The 17,740-nt window shown below is 39.8% G+C and overlaps 1 protein-coding gene across 2 annotated transcripts; it reads left to right on the top strand.

The window, feature by feature from the left end:
• The first annotated feature begins 3,742 nt into the window (after nucleotides 1-3,742).
• Nucleotides 3,743-13,936, top strand: LOC137090986 (GTPase IMAP family member 8-like). 2 transcript variants are annotated; one of them, XM_067455036.1, is made up of 3 exons: nucleotides 3,743-3,829; nucleotides 12,065-12,658; nucleotides 12,774-13,936. In XM_067455036.1, the coding sequence occupies exons 1-3, from the start codon at nucleotides 3,820-3,822 to the stop codon at nucleotides 13,931-13,933; spliced, it is 1,764 nt and encodes a 587-aa protein (XP_067311137.1). In that variant the 5' UTR covers nucleotides 3,743-3,819; the 3' UTR covers nucleotides 13,934-13,936. The 2 variants fall into 2 exon arrangements, with proteins under 2 accessions (XP_067311137.1, XP_067311145.1); XM_067455044.1 differs by lacking the exon at nucleotides 3,743-3,829 and adding an exon at nucleotides 3,900-4,023.
• Nucleotides 13,937-17,740: the final 3,804 nt, after the last annotated feature.

The raw sequence follows: 17,740 nt of genomic DNA, 5'->3' as shown, positions 1-17,740 counted from the left end.
GGATGTGTTTGTAATGTAACCATGAAGATTTCAGAAGATGTAAGACGCTCAGGGTCCTGTGTGAAGATGCCACCACCCGACGCAAAACGTCAGAAAAATAGTTTCAGTAATTTGTGCTTCGTTTGTGCTGTTTTGTGTAGTAAAAAATAAATAAATAAATAAATAAATAAATTATAGATATTAACCCTTTATATGGCACTCACTTTGACATTCAACCATGGAGTGTTATTGTAGGTTATTACAAGTTTTATATAAAAAAAAAAATTTCTATGTTGAAAATCAAGGTTGAAATTCCAGCTGGTCTATGGTCATTCAAAGTGTGTGTGTGTGTGTGTGTGTGTGTGTGTGTGCGTGCGTGCGTGCGTGTGTGTGTGTGTATATATATATATATATATATATAGGGGAAAAATATTTTATTTGGGAACATTTCCTCTTTTTCTTTTTCATGTCAAAGTCAACTACTTCTTCAACAAAGTAGGGTAATTTGTTTTCCAAAATATATATATATATATATATATATATATATATATATATATATATATATATATATATATATATATATATATATTTGTATATGTTCCTCACACGACATGCAGTAAAAAAACTAGTAGGCAAAATCGTGCGCACAATTTAGTATTTTGTTCCCTCGACTTATAAATCATGCCTCGTTTTACTAATTTGTTTGGAACAAAAAAGTAAAAAAAAAAAAAAGGCAATTATGCGCACGATTTACCTTTTTTTTCTTGCATGTCATGTGCGGGGCTCCTTAGATGTGTGTGGGGGTCTATTGGTGGGGGGATTAAATACTAATGAAATATGTCCCAAACACACTACAAATAAATTCTGTAGTGGTTTATATGGTAAAAGCCAGTGGTTCCTATGGGTATTTTGTTAGAAACAATTAGAATTAATGTGATGGTTTGCAACTCTTTTTAAGCTGGTCTGATTTGTTGCAACAAATGATTACACACACATATCATAATTAATGTTTTATTATCAAGGTGGACACATGAAATTTATCAGTATCTGTAAAATTCACCCACATAAATGAGTCTCACAGCACTAACACTGTTTTCATCTTTGATCGTCTCGGTAAACCCGTAACAAACGGGGCGTGAACATAAGCCTACTTGCATTTTATGGTTGTCAGCTTTGATGCATTACATTTACTTCACCAGGTGATGGTGCTGCAATTTCTATCTGAATGAAGCTTTGAGTAATGAACCATTTTCAACACTATTGTATCAGAAAGCAATAAAACTTCATTGTAAAAGAGGAGTATTGTCAGAAAATGGGTTTTGCATTCAAAAGGAAAGCATTGAAACGATGACGGTGTATACTGTAAAAAGAAAATTAAAAAAAAGTTTAATAAGTTATGACAACACTATGACAAACCTTTTTTTATAAGTTATACAAGATGCAACTTATTTTAAGTCAGTTTAACATAATCTAATTTGAAATAACTTAAACATCCAAGTCGATTGTACTTAAAAATGTCAGGCTGTGTCCAACCCTGCTCCTAGAGAGCTACCATCCTGCAGATTTCAGTTCCAGCACTGCTCCAACACACCTGTCTGAAGAAAACTACCACTAAAAGTTCTTTTTGCAATGTGACATCCTCAACCCAGAATTTTTTCTGGTATTTGTCTTCTTTGTCCTCACTTGAATCTGCATCTAATGTTTGTAAACTTAAATTTGGTTTGTCAGCCAATCTTAACATATATCCTTTGGTTGCCCTCTAAATTATTCTCTCATTATCTTAACATCATTGCAATAACATGTGCTTAACTGTGGCTTTGACAACTAGTGATATTAATGAGAACAGAACAATAACCCCTTATTTATATTGCAACTCCTAAAAATATCCCTAATTTAGCAAACCATTGTCTTTCACTTTTGCTCTAAAGCCTAGGTATACTCCTGGAAATGCCAATTGAGTCTATTTTATATTAGGATCTTGTTCATAAGCTCTTTATTTCAAGGTCTTTATAACTTATTCTGATGCTCACTGGCAAATCTTTAATTAGTCTTTATACCCTAAATATTTCTAAAACCTTTTTTTGTTGCTTTGACATATTTTCCTCTTCAATCAATTTGTGTTCTGTTGGGGTTATTATTAAGTTGTTACAAGCTCTGTTTGAGGGCTGAAGCGTCCATTGGAAAGTCTGGGTTGATCATTTCTGCTTTGCACAGTTCCCAAGCCTCAAGTGAAAGTTTCACCTTTCCCTGCATTAAATCAGTCTTTTTTAATGCTGACCTTTTGGAAACTATTATCTTCTCCTTTCAGGAGGGGAGCTGAAAAAAGTCCATCACCCATTCTCTCTTGTTCTCTCTGCAGCCGTGTCTTCACCTTTCCCCACTCGCTGCTTCCAGTGGTCACGGCTCTGCCATTGAAGCCATCTGAAATGTGAACACTCAGAGATCTGCATGAGTCAAATTGAACTTTTATAACTTCTAATTATAATTGTATCTGAGCACTCAGCTCTGTATCCATCTTCTTCACTAGTTTGCCACTGGTTGACTACAGCAGTTCCCTCATTCTACGTTTAGTAAAACAAGTTATTTGTTGCAGTATGCAGAATAGAGAGACAATAATCTATCTTACTGATCTGAGTGTAATATACAACTAAATCATTTTCATTCTTCTATATTCACATGCTGGGATAAAATAATAAGTAATGGTGAATAAAGGTTTCTTCAACCAGCAGGAATTCATTTTACTTTAATGTGAATCAACAAGTCCCATTTACTAAGATTACTGCAAAATGTCTTTGACTGTTGCTGAAACTTTTCTTTAAACTTGGTCACCCAATCTCGCTCTCACTCAGCTCAATGCAGGAGTTATTTTATCACAAGCATAAATCTCTTTCATAACTTCTGTCCCCCAGGGATTATAAGATACACATTTTTAGACAAATTCAGATATATGATATAATACTTTAAGCATGCGCAATTGTATTATTTATTTATCTATTAAGATAAATCATTACATTTATCAAATAAATATCCACAGGCACAGTCAGACACGACACAGGATAATAGTGTTCACAAATATACCTTATTTTATTATTGAACTTAATATAATATCTTATTCATTACACACTGAAAAAGAGGCATACCATGATTGGCAGCCTCGTTTTTATAAATTAAGAATTTATATATTTATTTTAATTTACTGTATAGATTTATCTATTTTAAAGCTTTTTTATGGGATACCATTTTATATATATATATATATATATATATATATATATATATATATATATATATATATATATATATATATATATATATATATATAATATCTCCACCCAGTGCTGTTCTATCCACATTGTGTTATATAATAGCCAACTAATATTAAATTATAATAGATTTTATTTATAACAGACTTTTCATTCCGAAGAATCTCAAAGTGCTACACAGGAAAATGACAAAAATGATTAAAAACAAGTAAAAATATAGAATAATAAAAACAATCAACACTTAAAAGCCTTTCTGAAAAGAACAGTCTTCAGTTCTGCTTTGAAATGGTCCAGGTTCTGTACTGTTCTCAGCTCACTGGGGAGGAGGTTCCAAAGCCGAGCCTGGTGGTGAGGACTTGAAGAAATGAAATAACCTGTTCCTGAAAATATCATGGATTATCGATAAAACAAATAAATGGTGATCCTAGGTTCGGTAGAAAACGCGCATGCTCAGTAGCCTACCAGCTGCTCTTCAGTTCTCTCAGAACAACATGTCTCAGCGCAGTGAACTGTTGGAGTTATTAGAGTAACATATTTAAGGATATTAGTTTATTTCTTGTCAAATGGACTGTCACTCATGACAGAAAGTGAGTAACTTTAGTAACTTGTGGATTTGCACTGACTCGAGACACGAACCGTTTAGAACGATTCAGTCCGATTTGGTGAACTGCGTCGATCGGTTCAAAAGATTCATTAGTTTGAAATCGAAAGCGGACATCTCAGGCTGTAAACAAAACATCGCAAACGCAGAAAACAACTTGTATTGTACTTTCTCGTAAAGGTAAGGTTAATAACCTCAGCACATTTTCCGTGAAATGACAATTAAATTCGTAGCGATTGTGTTAAAGACTTGAGATATTATTAGTTCATATGACACTATTAAATCTTTATGTGAATAGCCTAGTCTCCAAGCGGTCATTTTGACATAGGCTATTTGTTTTGTGTATTTGATGGTTTAGACATGCACACAAAGCCTAAAGTAGGGGAGACCGGGGATGGTTGTAACATTTGTTACCTTTCTGTCTCAGAGTCTCATATCTTAGAGTACTTTTAAGCCAGTGTGTTCAAAATGTGATTCAAACTAGTTACAAGTGTCTGCTATTAAATAAGATAACTATTATCTTTGCAACACAAACAGAAAATGGTTTCGTTTCAAACACGAGGAGTGAAATGTTACAATTCACCCCATAGTCTGGGTTAGTTGGAATATACCCTGGGGTGAGATGTAACATTATGATGTCCACCTGGGCTGGACTGGTGTTTGGTGTGTTAGTTCGGTCCACACACTGAATAAAGACTGGTGTTTGGTGTGTGAGTTCGGTCCCCACACTAACTAAAGACTGGTGTTTGGTGTGTGAGTTCGGTCCCCACACTGACTAAAGACTGGTGTTTGGTGTGTGAGTTCGGTCCCTACACTGACTAAAGACTGGTGTTTGGTGTGTGAGTTCGGTCCCCACACTGACTAAAGACTGGTGTTTGGTGTGTGAGTTCGGTCCCCACACTGACTAAAGACTGGTGTGTGGTGTGTGGGTTCGGTCCCTACACTGACTAAAGACTGGTGTTTGGTGTGTGGGTTCGGTCCCTACACTGACTAAAGACTGGTGTTTGGTGTGTGAGTTTGGTCCCCACACTGACTAAAGACTGGTGTTTGGTGTGTGAGTTCGGTCCTTACACTGACTAAAGACTGGTGTTTGGTGTGTGATTTCGGTCCCCACACTGACTAAAGACTGGTGTTTGGTGTGTGAGTTCGGTCCCCACACTGACTAAAGACTGGTGTTTGGTGTGTGAGTTCGGTCCCCACACTGAATAAAGACTGGTGTTTGGTGTGTGAGTTCGGTCCCCACACTGACTAAAGACTGGTGTTTGGTGTGTTAGTTCGGTCCCTACACTGACTAAAGACTGGTGTTTGGTGTGTGAGTTCGGTCGCCACACTGACTAAAGACTGGTGTTTGGTGTGTGAGTTCAGTCCCCACACTGACTAAAGACTGGTGTTTGGTGTGTGAGTTCGGTCCCTACACTGACTAAAGACTGGTGTTTGGTGTGTGAGTTCGGTCCCCACACTGAATAAAGACTGGTGTTTGGTGTGTGAGTTCGGTCCCCACACTGACTAAAGACTGGTGTTTGGTGTGTTAGTTCGGTCCCTACACTGACTAAAGACTGGTGTTTGGTGTGTGGGTTCGGTCCCTACACTGACTAAAGACTGGTGTTTGGTGTGTGAGTTTGGTCCCCACACTGACTAAAGACTGGTGTTTGGTGTGTGAGTTCGGTCCCCACACTGACTAAAGACTGGTGTTTGGTGTGTTAGTTCGGTCCCCACACTGACTAAAGACTGGTGTTTGGTGTGTGAGTTCGGTCCCCACACTGACTAAAGACTGGTGTTTGGTGTGTGAGTTCGGTCCCTACACTGACTAAAGACTGGTGTTTGGTGTGTGAGTTCGGTCCCCACACTGACTAAAGACTGGTGTTTGGTGTGTTAGTTCGGTCCCCACACTGACTAAAGACTGGTGTTTGGTGTGTGAGTTCGGTCCCCACACTGACTAAAGACTGGTGTTTGGTGTGTGAGTTCGGTCCCTACACTGACTAAAGACTGGTGTTTGGTGTGTGAGTTCGGTCCCCACACTGACTAAAGACTGGTGTTTGGTGTGTGAGTTCGGTCCCCACACTGACTAAAGACTGGTGTTTGGTGTGTGATTTCGGTCCCTACACTGACTAAAGACTGGTGTTTGGTGTGTGAGTTCGGTCCCTACACTGACTAAAGACTGGTGTTTGGTGTGTGAGTTCGGTCCACACACTGAATAAAGACTGGTGTTTGGTGTGTGAGTTCGGTCCCCACACTGACTAAAGACGGGTGTTTGGTGTGTGAGTTTAGTCCCCACACTGACTAAAGACTGGTGTTTGGTGTGTGAGTTCGGTCCCCACACTGACTAAAGACTGGTGTTTGGTGTGTGAGTTCGGTCCCCACACTGAATAAAGACTGGTGTTTGGTGTGTGAGTTCGGTCCCCACACTGACTAAAGACTGGTGTTTGGTGTGTGAGTTCGGTCCACACACTGAATAAAGACTGGTGTTTGGTGTGTGAGTTCGGTCCCCACACTATCTAAAGACTGGTGTTTGGTGTGAGAGTTCGGTCCCCACACTGACTAAAGACTGGTGTTTGGTGTGTTAGTTCGGTCCACACACTGAATAAAGACTGGTGTTTGGTGTGTGAGTTCGGTCCCCACACTGACTAAAGACTGGTGTTTGGTGTGAGAGTTCGGTCCCCACACTGACTAAAGACTGGTGTTTGGTGTGTTAGTTCGGTCCCCACACTGACTAAAGACTGGTGTTTGGTGTGAGAGTTCGGTCCCCACACTGACTAAAGACTGGTGTTTGGTGTGAGAGTTCGGTCCCCACACTGAATAAAGACTGGTGTTTGGTGTGTGAGTTCGGTCGCCACACTGACTAAAGACTGGTGTTTGGTGTGTGAGTTCGGTCCCCACACTGACTAAAGACTGGTGTTTGGTGTGTGAGTTCGGTCCCCACACTGACTAAAGACTGGTGTTTGGTGTGTGAGTTCGGTCCCCACACTGACTAAAGACTGGTGTTTGGTGTGTGAGTTCGGTCCCCACACTGACTAAAGACTGGTGTTTGGTGTGTGAGTTCGGTCCCCACACTGACTAAAGACTGGTGTTTGGTGTGTGAGTTCGGTCCCCACACTGACTAAAGACTGGTGTTTGGTGTGTGAGTTCGGTCCACACACTGACTAAAGACTGGTGTTTGGTGTGTGAGTTCGGTCCACACACTGACTAAAGACTGGTGTTTGGTGTGTGAGTTCGGTCCCCACAGTGACCAAAGACTGGTGTTTGGTGTGTGAGTTCGGTCCCCACAGTGACTAAAGACTGGTGTTTGGTGTGTGAGTTCGGTCGCCACACTGACTAAAGACTGGTGTTTGGTGTGTGAGTTCGGTCCCCACACTGAATAAAGACTGGTGTTTGGTGTGTGAGTTCGGTCGCCACACTGACTAAAGACTGGTGTTTGGTGTGTGAGTTCGGTCCCCACACTGACTAAAGACTGGTGTTTGGTGTGTGAGTTCGGTCCACACACTGACTAAAGACTGGTGTTTGGTGTGTGAGTTCGGTCCCCACACTGACTAAAGACTGGTGTTTGGTGTGTGAGTTCGGTCCACACACTGACTAAAGACTGGTGTTTGGTGTGTGAGTTCGGTCCACACACTGACTAAAGACTGGTGTTTGGTGTGTGAGTTCGGTCCCCACACTGACTAAAGACTGGTGTTTGGTGTGTGAGTTCGGTCCACACACTGACTAAAGACTGGTGTTTGGTGTGTGAGTTCGGTCCACACACTGAATAAAGACTGGTGTTTGGTGTGTGAGTTCGGTCCACACACTGACTAAAGACTGGTGTTTGGTGTGTGAGTTCGGTCCCCACACTGACTAAAGACTGGCGTTTGGTGTGTGAGTTCGGTCCACACACTGACTAAAGACTGGCGTTTGGTGTGTGAGTTCGGTCCACACACTGACTAAAGACTGGTGTTTGGTGTGTGAGTTCGGTCCACACACTGACTAAAGACTGGTGTTTGGTGTGTGAGTTCGGTCCCCACACTGACTAAAGACTGGTGTTTGGTGTGTGAGTTCGGTCGCCACACTGACTAAAGACTGGTGTTTGGTGTGTGAGTTCGGTCCCCACACTGACTAAAGACTGGTGTTTGGTGTGTGAGTTCGGTCCCCACACTGACTAAAGACTGGTGTTTGGTGTGTGAGTTCGGTCCCCACACTGACTAAAGACTGGTGTTTGGTGTGTGAGTTCGGTCCCCACACTGACTAAAGACTGGTGTTTGGTGTGTGAGTTCGGTCCCCACACTGACTAAAGACTGGTGTTTGGTGTGTGAGTTCGGTCCCCACACTGAATAAAGACTGGTGTTTGGTGTGTGAGTTCGGTCCCCACACTGACTAAAGACTGGTGTTTGGTGTGTGAGTTCGGTCCCCACACTGACTAAAGACTGGTGTTTGGTGTGTGAGTTCGGTCCCCACACTGACTTAAGACTGGCGTTTGGTGTGTGAGTTCAGTCCCCACACTGAATAAAGACTGGTGTTTGGTGTGTGAGTTCGGGGCTCAAATTCGGCTCTGGCATACCCAGCACAACCGGCCCAAGAGTTCCCCGTGAATGTTTTTGCTGGGTTTGGGGCCTTAAATTGGCGTATATAAATAAAACTAGGACAAGGACAAATAATGATAGATATTATCGAATTTGCTGCAAATGCAGATAAACTTAATATTGCTCTTTTTGTCACACAGAAATGCCCTTGGCAGTAAAGCACTGATGATTTTGAGCTAGGTTGCAGTAAAGTAAATCTTCTTCTTTTAAATGCTGTCATCATTTACTCACTCTCGTGTCCTTCCAAACCTGTATGACTTCTGGGAAACACAAAAGAAGATGTTTTGAAGAATGTTAGCAAACAAGCCATTTTGGTTAGACCAGTGGTTCTCAAACCTGTCCTAGGGACCCCTCACCATTGCACATTTTGCATGTTCCCTCATCAAACAAACCCAATTCAAGTCTTGCAGTCTCTACTAATGAGCTGATGATTTGAATCAGGTGTGTTAGATGAGGGAGACATGCAAAATGTGCACTGGTTGGGGGTCCCCAGGACAGGTTTGAGAACCACTGGGTTAGACTACCATTTGAATATTGTATGAACAAAAAAACAGACTCAAATTATTTTATTTTATGCTACACAGAAATAAATTCATTTAGGTTTGGAATGACATTAGGGTGAGTAAATGATCACATTTTGGGGTTGAACAATCATATTTTTCAAGAGTTAACACATCATTTAAGTAAGACACTGATATCTATCTTTCATGAGGCTATTCAATTTCATTAAATCTATTAAAAAAAAGTTAATAACACTTTTAAAGAGGAAAACAAAGCTTTGTCCTTAATTCATGGGATCCAGACTTAAAACTGTTTAGACTATAGTTTAACTGTAGACCAGTTTCATTTAAATGTAAGATCATGGAAGTCACAGGGTAAAACACATAGACTGTACAAACCTTGCTCCTCATTATATGGTTATATGGTTTCCAAAACTATATAAAACATATATAATAAACTATTATATTTGTAAGTAAAATAAATGTAAACACCTGTAGAAAATACGAAAACAGCCTCTATAAAAGTGATTTATATTCTGCAATATTAATTTATGTAATATAGCAACATTTTTAATAAATGTTTCTTCCTAAACACCATATTTCTTTGCTGTTAGTAGCTGCAGAGTAAGTTGTGGTTCTGCTAAAGTGAAACGTTTGTGTGTATTGCCGTTTTCCACTATCTCGTCATGAACACATGCTCGCGGCTGTTTTCAGATGATTCAACACAGAACTGTAATGTTTCCATATCACACGATTGTATAAAACAAAATAAGTCAAAGTGCCGATCATAGAGCAGTATTTAAACGTCAGCGGCTGCGCTGTGTGGATATTCGCCTTTTGCAGTTCCATGCACTCAAATAATAAATAAATAAATAGAAAAAAGCACCTAATATGGAGGGGAGGTCTCTCTCGCTTAGGCTTGTCGGTAACTCGGCCGGGGATTTTTCCGCTTGTGGTGAGAGACGGACGGCAATAAAATAACTGACCAGTCCCTGTAAATTAAATGATGGCAATACCTTCCGACCCCACGAGGGACAGTTACCGTCCGAATAGCTTCCGCTAACTCCTTCATCACTAACGAAGCGATCTGGAAAATCAAACTTTTCCAGAGTGTACCCTGTTGGAGGGCCACAACATCCTGGCCACCAACAAACCCCAGCAAAGACTGTTATTGCTCCGGCTTTAACTTCTGGATATTCGGCAGTGGTGCCACAACGGAATGAATGGTTTAGTTTGCATCTTTCTCCGCCGCCATTACTGAACTACATCTCAAACTAGCGCACGACATCAACGTCATCGTTCTCAGCCACTCCCTCTGTTCGCTGATTGGACTGGTAAAAATGTGTTCAGAGAAAACCTAAGAATACACAGCAGTCCCAGACGTAGTACTGAAGGAAAATGAAAATTGAGCGGAAGTACGTAGGAGGGCAGAGCCAGGCTAGAGAGTGATTGCCTTTGTTCATGTAACCAAAGATACTTTGCAAACCTCTGGTTTCTTCCGACGAAGAGAAAAAAAATTGAAAATTGTATAGAATGTATTTTTTATTGATATCGATTAAGCGTCTATCCCGATACATATTGTTTTATCGCCCAGCCCTATTGTGTGTATGTATTTTTGTTTTTGTTTAGATTAGTTATGTGTTTGTGTTTTAGTTAAATAAGTTGATTCTGTTCTGCTTATAAATCAATATCAAGTTAACAATAAGATCACAGCTACATGCTAAGAGAGTTATTTTTCTGTGGTCACGGAAAATATCCTTACTGAAGAATTGATAGACTACCAATTCTGACTCATTGATCTGTGTCCTTCAGTGGGTGGGTTTACATGCACACCAGTAAGCTGACAACGCAAGTAAACCGCATTTACCTGACTAAACCGGGTTATTTCCTTACGTCAAACATAAAAATGTCCGTATCTGAAATGTTACGTTAGTTGTGATGTTAAATAAAGCGTGCACTGTGTCAACGGGAGATTTACGGCTCATATTATCTCTCATTCAGATACAGATGAAGCGTTCTGACTGAACCTCTTCTACTTATGCTGCATGAGATGAGAACACATCTTTACAATTTTCTGGGTCTTAAAAGAGTCTGCGTTTGTGATATATGTCCTTATTTCATGCAAAACGCTAGCTCGCTCTGTCTGGATGCGTTTAAATCTGCTCAAAGTTTGCATTTTTGTCACCTATCACACATCAGCGCACGTCAATAAGCCGACAGAAAGCAGGTTAATGCGTTTACACGTAGCGCGAAATCAAGGTAAGAGTTAAAAAACTACCTGTCCATGAAAGCTTTAGCATAAGTTCTGCCGGGAAGACAATTGTTACGCCACTTCAACTTTTATCTATCCAATCTCCTTCTAATACGTGGGTATAAAAGATCGGAGGTTACTCATGTTTGAGTTCGCAGCTGACGCCCCAATTCACCGCCATCCTCCCCACCACCTCCAAGTCAAATCCTTCCCTACTCCACTCCACCACCACCAGGATTGTCCCTTCCATACCTTACTGGGGGGTCGGCTGCGCCTCTGCCTTCGTCTTCAGGCAGGATATGTAGTGACGCGGTACCCTCTGATTGCGAGCTACGGACGGGGCCTGTGCCAAAGTACTTTATTGCTTGCTGGGTTGTTAATAAATGGATAATTGTCACAGTATTTATTCTCCTGAGTCTTTCTGGCAGAACGACCGGTTTATGCTTACGCCCTTTATGACCTTACTCCGATAAAAGAAAACAGGTTACCGCGTTTACATGACCATGTTCATTGTCGGCTTATTAGGCATAGTTGTCTTAAGAACGTGCATGTAAACGCACCCAATGATTCTGCTTGTTATCATCAAGTGTCTTAAATAATGCTTAATCATCACTCAATTACTAATTTATCTCATTAACTCCATTAGAATAAACTGATTCAGTGTTGTATTTAACAGCCTGTAGTGTCACACTGAGCAGTGTTCATTTCATATGGGCTAACCCATGTGGAGGCTACATGGAAACTGAGGACAAAACTGACTGGGCTCCAGTTAGACAGCACAGATCAAACACATCTGGGCCACACATGACTGTGCTGGTTGGGAATGTCCGCTGTCTTTATAAGTAAAAATGGAAAGACACAAAAATAACCGTTTTTACTTTTGTGCTTTGCTTCATGTGTGCTTCTATTTTTATTTTTAGGCCACATCTTGACAATGACAGAAATGACTGCTGGATTGAATTTGGTCCTCCTGGGTAAAACAGGAGCTGGGAAAAGTTCAACAGGAAACACAATCCTGGGACGACCAGCTTTCATCGCAAAGAAAAGCTCAAAATCAGTCACTCAGGACATAGCCGTAGAATCTGGTGTTGTTTATGAACTACCAGTTCATGTTTATGACACACCGGGGTTTTTTGACACAAAGCTGAGTGAAGACGAGATTAAGAAGAAATATGAAGAGGTTCTGCAGAAATGTGAATCTGGTCCCTGCGTGTTTCTGCTGGTCATCAAAGCTGACAGATTCACTGAAGAAGAGAGAAAAACTGTGGAGAAGATTGAGAAGCTGCTGGGAAAAAAACGGCTGAAGAAAACCTGGATTCTCTTCACCAGAGGAGACGAACTGGAGGATGAAAACACGACTATAAAAGAGTTCATCGATGACACCGAACCCCTGAAGAGACTCGTTCAGAAATATGAGCAGAGATACCACGTGTTCAACAACAAGAAGAAAGGACCCAGTGATCAAGTTACAATGCTGCTTAGAAAAGTAGTTAAGACATACATTGACATAAAGAGTGAGTCTTTCATAGCAATATATTAAATATTTTGGACATCTTTTAATGAAAAATGTTTGCAGTGAGTTGAGCTTAAAAATGTAATTTATTTATTTTCTGTTTCTTTTGTATACAGTGGGTGAAGAGACGCTGAAGCCGAATCCACTGAAGAGAAACATACCAGAAAATGATGAACCAGCCGCTCCTGTCTCCCGTCACTCATCCAGACGGATTGTTCTTCTGGGTAAAAGTGGTGCTGGAAAAAGTGCATCTGGAAACACAATCCTGGGACAGAAAGAGTTTAACTCTGTCTTTGGAATGAATTCAGTCACCAGTGTTTGTTCAGATGCTCACGCCACTGTTTCAGGCAGATCTGTGTCTGTAGTTGATACTCCTGGATTCTTCGACACAAAGATGAAACCTGAGGAATTAGTGACAGAGATAGCGAAAAGTGTTTATATATCCAGTCCTGGACCGCACGCTTTTCTCATTGTGCTTCCTCTGGGCAGATTCACAGAGCAGGAGCAGCAGATTCCTCAGATCATTGAGATGATGTTTGGAGAGGGAGTGTTAAAATACTCCATCATTCTCTTCACTCATGGAGATCTGCTAGAAGGACAGACAGTAGAGGAGCTCATTAAGGAGAACTGTAGATTAAGAGATCTAGTTGATCAGTGTGGAGGCAGATTTCACGTCTTCAACAATAAAGCTCAGAATAACAGACAGCAGGTGAATGATCTACTGCAGAAGATTGACTCAATGATAGAGCAGAATGGAGGAGGACACTACAGTAATCAGATGTTTGAAGATGCTCAGAGATTCAGACGAGAGGAAGAAGAGCAGAGACTGAGAGAGGAAGAGGAGAGAAAACAACGAGAAGAGAGACGAATACAAGAGGAGATTGAGAGAGTGAGAAAGGAGGAAGAGGAGAGAATCAGAGCAGAGATGAAAGCTGAATATGAAAAAAAGAGTGAGGAAGAACGGAGAAAACAAGAGCAACAAAGAAAAGAAGAGCTTGAGAGAAAGATAAAGGAGACAGAAGAAAGAATCAGAGCAGAGTCTAAAGCAAGCCAGGGTGGATTTTTTAATTTTTTTTCCAAGTACAAGCGTCATTTTCAGATTGCAGCTTATGTTGTGGGTGGAGTTTTGATTTTAACTGGTGTTGGAGCTGGTGTTGGAGCTGCTATTGGAGCTTATGCTGGTACTGGAGCTGCTGCTGGAGCTGCTGTTGGAGCTGCTGCTGGAGCTGCTGTTGGTGCTGGAGCTGCTGCTGCAGCGCTGTGGAGCTCTAATTGAAGTTGGTGTAGCAAGTCAGTCTCAGGCCCAGGGGCGTTTCTAGGATTTTCATTCTAGGGGGGCTCAGACCCCAGTGAGGGGGCTTATGGAAAAAAATGGTAAATTTTGATTTCTAAGATCTACATATGTGCATTTTAAGATGTTCTGAAGGCCAAAAAATTAGATAACAATAGCCAAGTCACTGGGCATTACATTATTTGTCTGACTTATCTCCACATCTCTCTTTTTCTCTGTTTTTATCTCGCCCTGTCTCTTCATAACGCTGAGCTTAGACTGATATAACTTTTTCCATTTTCGTCAGTGAATAAAGTAAACATATGGTTTACATATTACCATACTGATATTTAATTTACTGTGTATTAAAGTTAAGTTTATTAAATTCACAATATAAACACATTCATTACTAATCCTATGCTCAATACAGGCTGAAAATAGCTTAGTTTTGTTTTATTTACTGAATGTTACAAATAGAATTATATTAATTTACAATATATACACATTCATTATTAATCTTATGCCTAATCTGATGAAAATGGCTTTGTTAATATTTCTTGTTCATTAATTAGGCCTACATTATGAATCAGATATTTGTAAGATAAAAGTTTATTGATTTGCCTGAATATTTTTGTCTTTTGTTTAACATACCTGACTTAAAGCAGCAGCTGTCAAACATGAATGTTTAGTTTAGCTGCATTTATCTTACTTGACGTCGAGTTGCGCTGCTAAAATTTGCGCTCAGCCTCAGCAGTTTCTGTGTGAACATAAAGCCCGCCTACTCTGATTTGATTGGTTTTGTCAAATATTTTGACATTGACAAGCGATGACAGACTAATGACGCCCAAATTTACACACACACACACACACACACACACACACACACACACACACACACACACACACACACACACACACACACACACACACCTCTGCTTTTGACGTGGGCTGAAGCCCCCCTAAAAAGGGCCTAGCGACGCCCTCATGCTCGGGCCCATATGCAAAATAAATTGTACAGGTCCCCCTAACCTCGCCCCCCTCAAGTATATCGAAGAGACATTTATAGATGTTCACTGTAATGTATCAAGAAAAAATCCATACCAAATAATACTAAAACACACACTCTACCCAACAATTTTTCACAACTGAATGTTGATAAAAATCAGAATTTCCGAAAATGACCGATTTCCAATAACCGATGTTATGCAACTAAAACTTTTTTTCTTTAGCACTTTTTTCCCTCTCGTAATAAGTCATTCCAAAAATTATGCCACATACAGTGGGGCAAAAAAGTATTTAGTCAACCACCAATTGTGCAAGTTCTCCCACTTAAAAAGATGAGAGAGGCCTGTAATTGTCATCATAGGTAAAGTTCAACTATGAGAGACAGAATGAGAAAAAAATCCAGAAAATCAGATGTCTGATTTTTAAAGATTTTATTATTTACAGCATGCTCATATTCACTTCTTACTTTCTATAATTCACAGTTTTAATTTAATTTTATTACAATATTATTATTTAACCTGTTTGTGTATGTAAGGAAAAAAATCGCGCACACACACAAAAAAAAGTGTTGATTTGGGGCCTGCCTGGCATACTCTGCATCACCGTATATATGAAGACTTCAAATGCAAAAGCGTCTAAGTCAGTCTGATTTTTCATTAAAATAGGCATTTTTACAGGCTCCGGTGTATAGGTTTCTACTTAAAGGGTTAGTTCACCCAAAAATGAAAATTAGATGTTTATCTGCTTATCCCCACTGCATCCAATATGAAGATTTTTAACTCCAACCGTTGCTGTGTGCCAGTCATATAATGGGGTGAATGGGTAACAAGTCTATGAGAGCAAAACAAACATACAAAACAAACATGCTTAGAGAACATGCACAAAAACCCTGCTGCTCATATGTAAAGAGTTTTATTTCTAAAAACAGATTAGCTTATAGCGCTTGTCTATGAGGCACAGAGTAAGTGAAATTAAATCGCTAGTTAATACCACTAACAAGGCTCAAAATAGCCTCACACTATAGCATAATGAGGGTCCCTACATGCAAACCGCAGCATTGAGAACTTAGTGAGGTCAAGCTGGTGCGATTATAATAATATATGTATATATATATATATATATATATATATATATATATATATATATATATATATATATATATTCCTCATTCATCCGATCCACACAGGCACTAATGAGGAATCTATATATATCCATGATCGCGCCGGTTTTTGACCTCACCTAACGGAAGTTACAGCCGATGGGAAAACTTGATGAGACTCGTCGGGATATGTGGTAAAAAAAAAAAACATAAATACTGTTGTGTTTCTGAAACCGATCGGTTCGTGTCTTAAGACATCAATGTGCCATCAGGAGCAGCAGCGTTTTTGTGCACGTTGCCTATAAGCATGTTTTTTGTCGTTAATTAATGTCGTTTGTTTGTTTGGCTCTCATAGACTTGTTACCTATTCACCCTATTCACTGGCACACAGCAACGGTTGGAGTTAAAAATCGTCATTTGTGTTCTACTGAAGAAACAGACACACCTACATGTTGGATGCAGTGGGGATAAGCAGATAAACATCACATTCTCATTTTTGGGTGAACTAACCCTTTAAGTACCGGTGCTTCTGAATGGGCTGAGGCTGGGATTTAGTAGGTTTGAAGTGAAGGGTTTTATGAACGTATACTATATGCAGAGAGCATTCACTCAGTACCGTTATCTCATTTTTAACCGAAGTGTATTTTAGAGGCATTTGCATCCGAACTCTTCATATATTTCAAAGTTGGCCCCAAATGGACAGCATGTAAATTTGAGATCAAATTACATTTGATCTCAAATTTACATGCTGGCAAAGTTATGTAAGTTATGCTTACATAACTTTGAAAGTCAATTTGAATGCTTCAATTGTGAAATATTTAATTTGTGAGAGAAGTTTGAATTTCTTGAAACATAAGACATAAGTGTAACTCAAACTTGCCTTGCAACAAAGTTTACTTTTTAGATGTGAGTGTGGTTTCTTATGTTATTGTTTAGAAGTGATGAAGAGCTGTCTGGTGTAAATTGAGTCTGGTGTCAATTAAAATTGATATTAAATAAAAATATTTGCGTACAACGAATTTATATGTGGTTTAATGCTGATGATTGTGTTATTTTTCATATGCATGCTTACACGATACCGGTTGTTTCCCCATGGCCGGTTCTGCTTCTTCTTCTTCTCCTGTTTTATCAGGAAATGCTGTACTCATTCAGGATATGTGTAATAGCGCTCCCTACAGTATGACATGGAAAGTGGAAAATATCGTTGAGATAAAAGACTCACGACTCTTGACTGAGTAACTTTTAATAAGGGTGAATTTATATTTATATGCAGTGTAATAATTCATTTTAATGCAGACTATGCAGTGATATTTTACATTTGATTACTATATTTGTACCTGAAAATCTAGTTTAGACCTCCATATTTAATTTGTATGTTTGTATTGCTGTATTGATTTGTGCTGTTGCTCGAAATTTGATTATTTGTTGTCTTTAACAATATTTAAAATATATAAGAGTTAGGCTAGTAGTTTTTGGAGTCATAACCTTATTTATTTAGGTTACGTGGATCTAAAACAATACTGGGCCTATTGCTTACATGATACCGGTTGTTTCCCCATGGCCGGTTCTGCTTCTTCTTCTTCGCCTGTTTTATCAGGAAATGCTATTACTATGTGTAATAGCGCTCCCTACAGTAACACCACGAGGTCACGACTCACGAGGAACACAGCATCGTCTAATGTTGTTAGAATCTGACGTTGTGTGGACCA

The sequence above is a fragment of the Pseudorasbora parva genome, chromosome 2 (assembly GCF_024679245.1).
Source record: "Pseudorasbora parva isolate DD20220531a chromosome 2, ASM2467924v1, whole genome shotgun sequence".
Lineage (NCBI taxonomy): Eukaryota > Metazoa > Chordata > Actinopteri > Cypriniformes > Gobionidae > Pseudorasbora > Pseudorasbora parva.
Note: the sequence above shows the minus strand (reverse complement) of the source record. Positions and strands in the feature narration are given on the sequence as shown.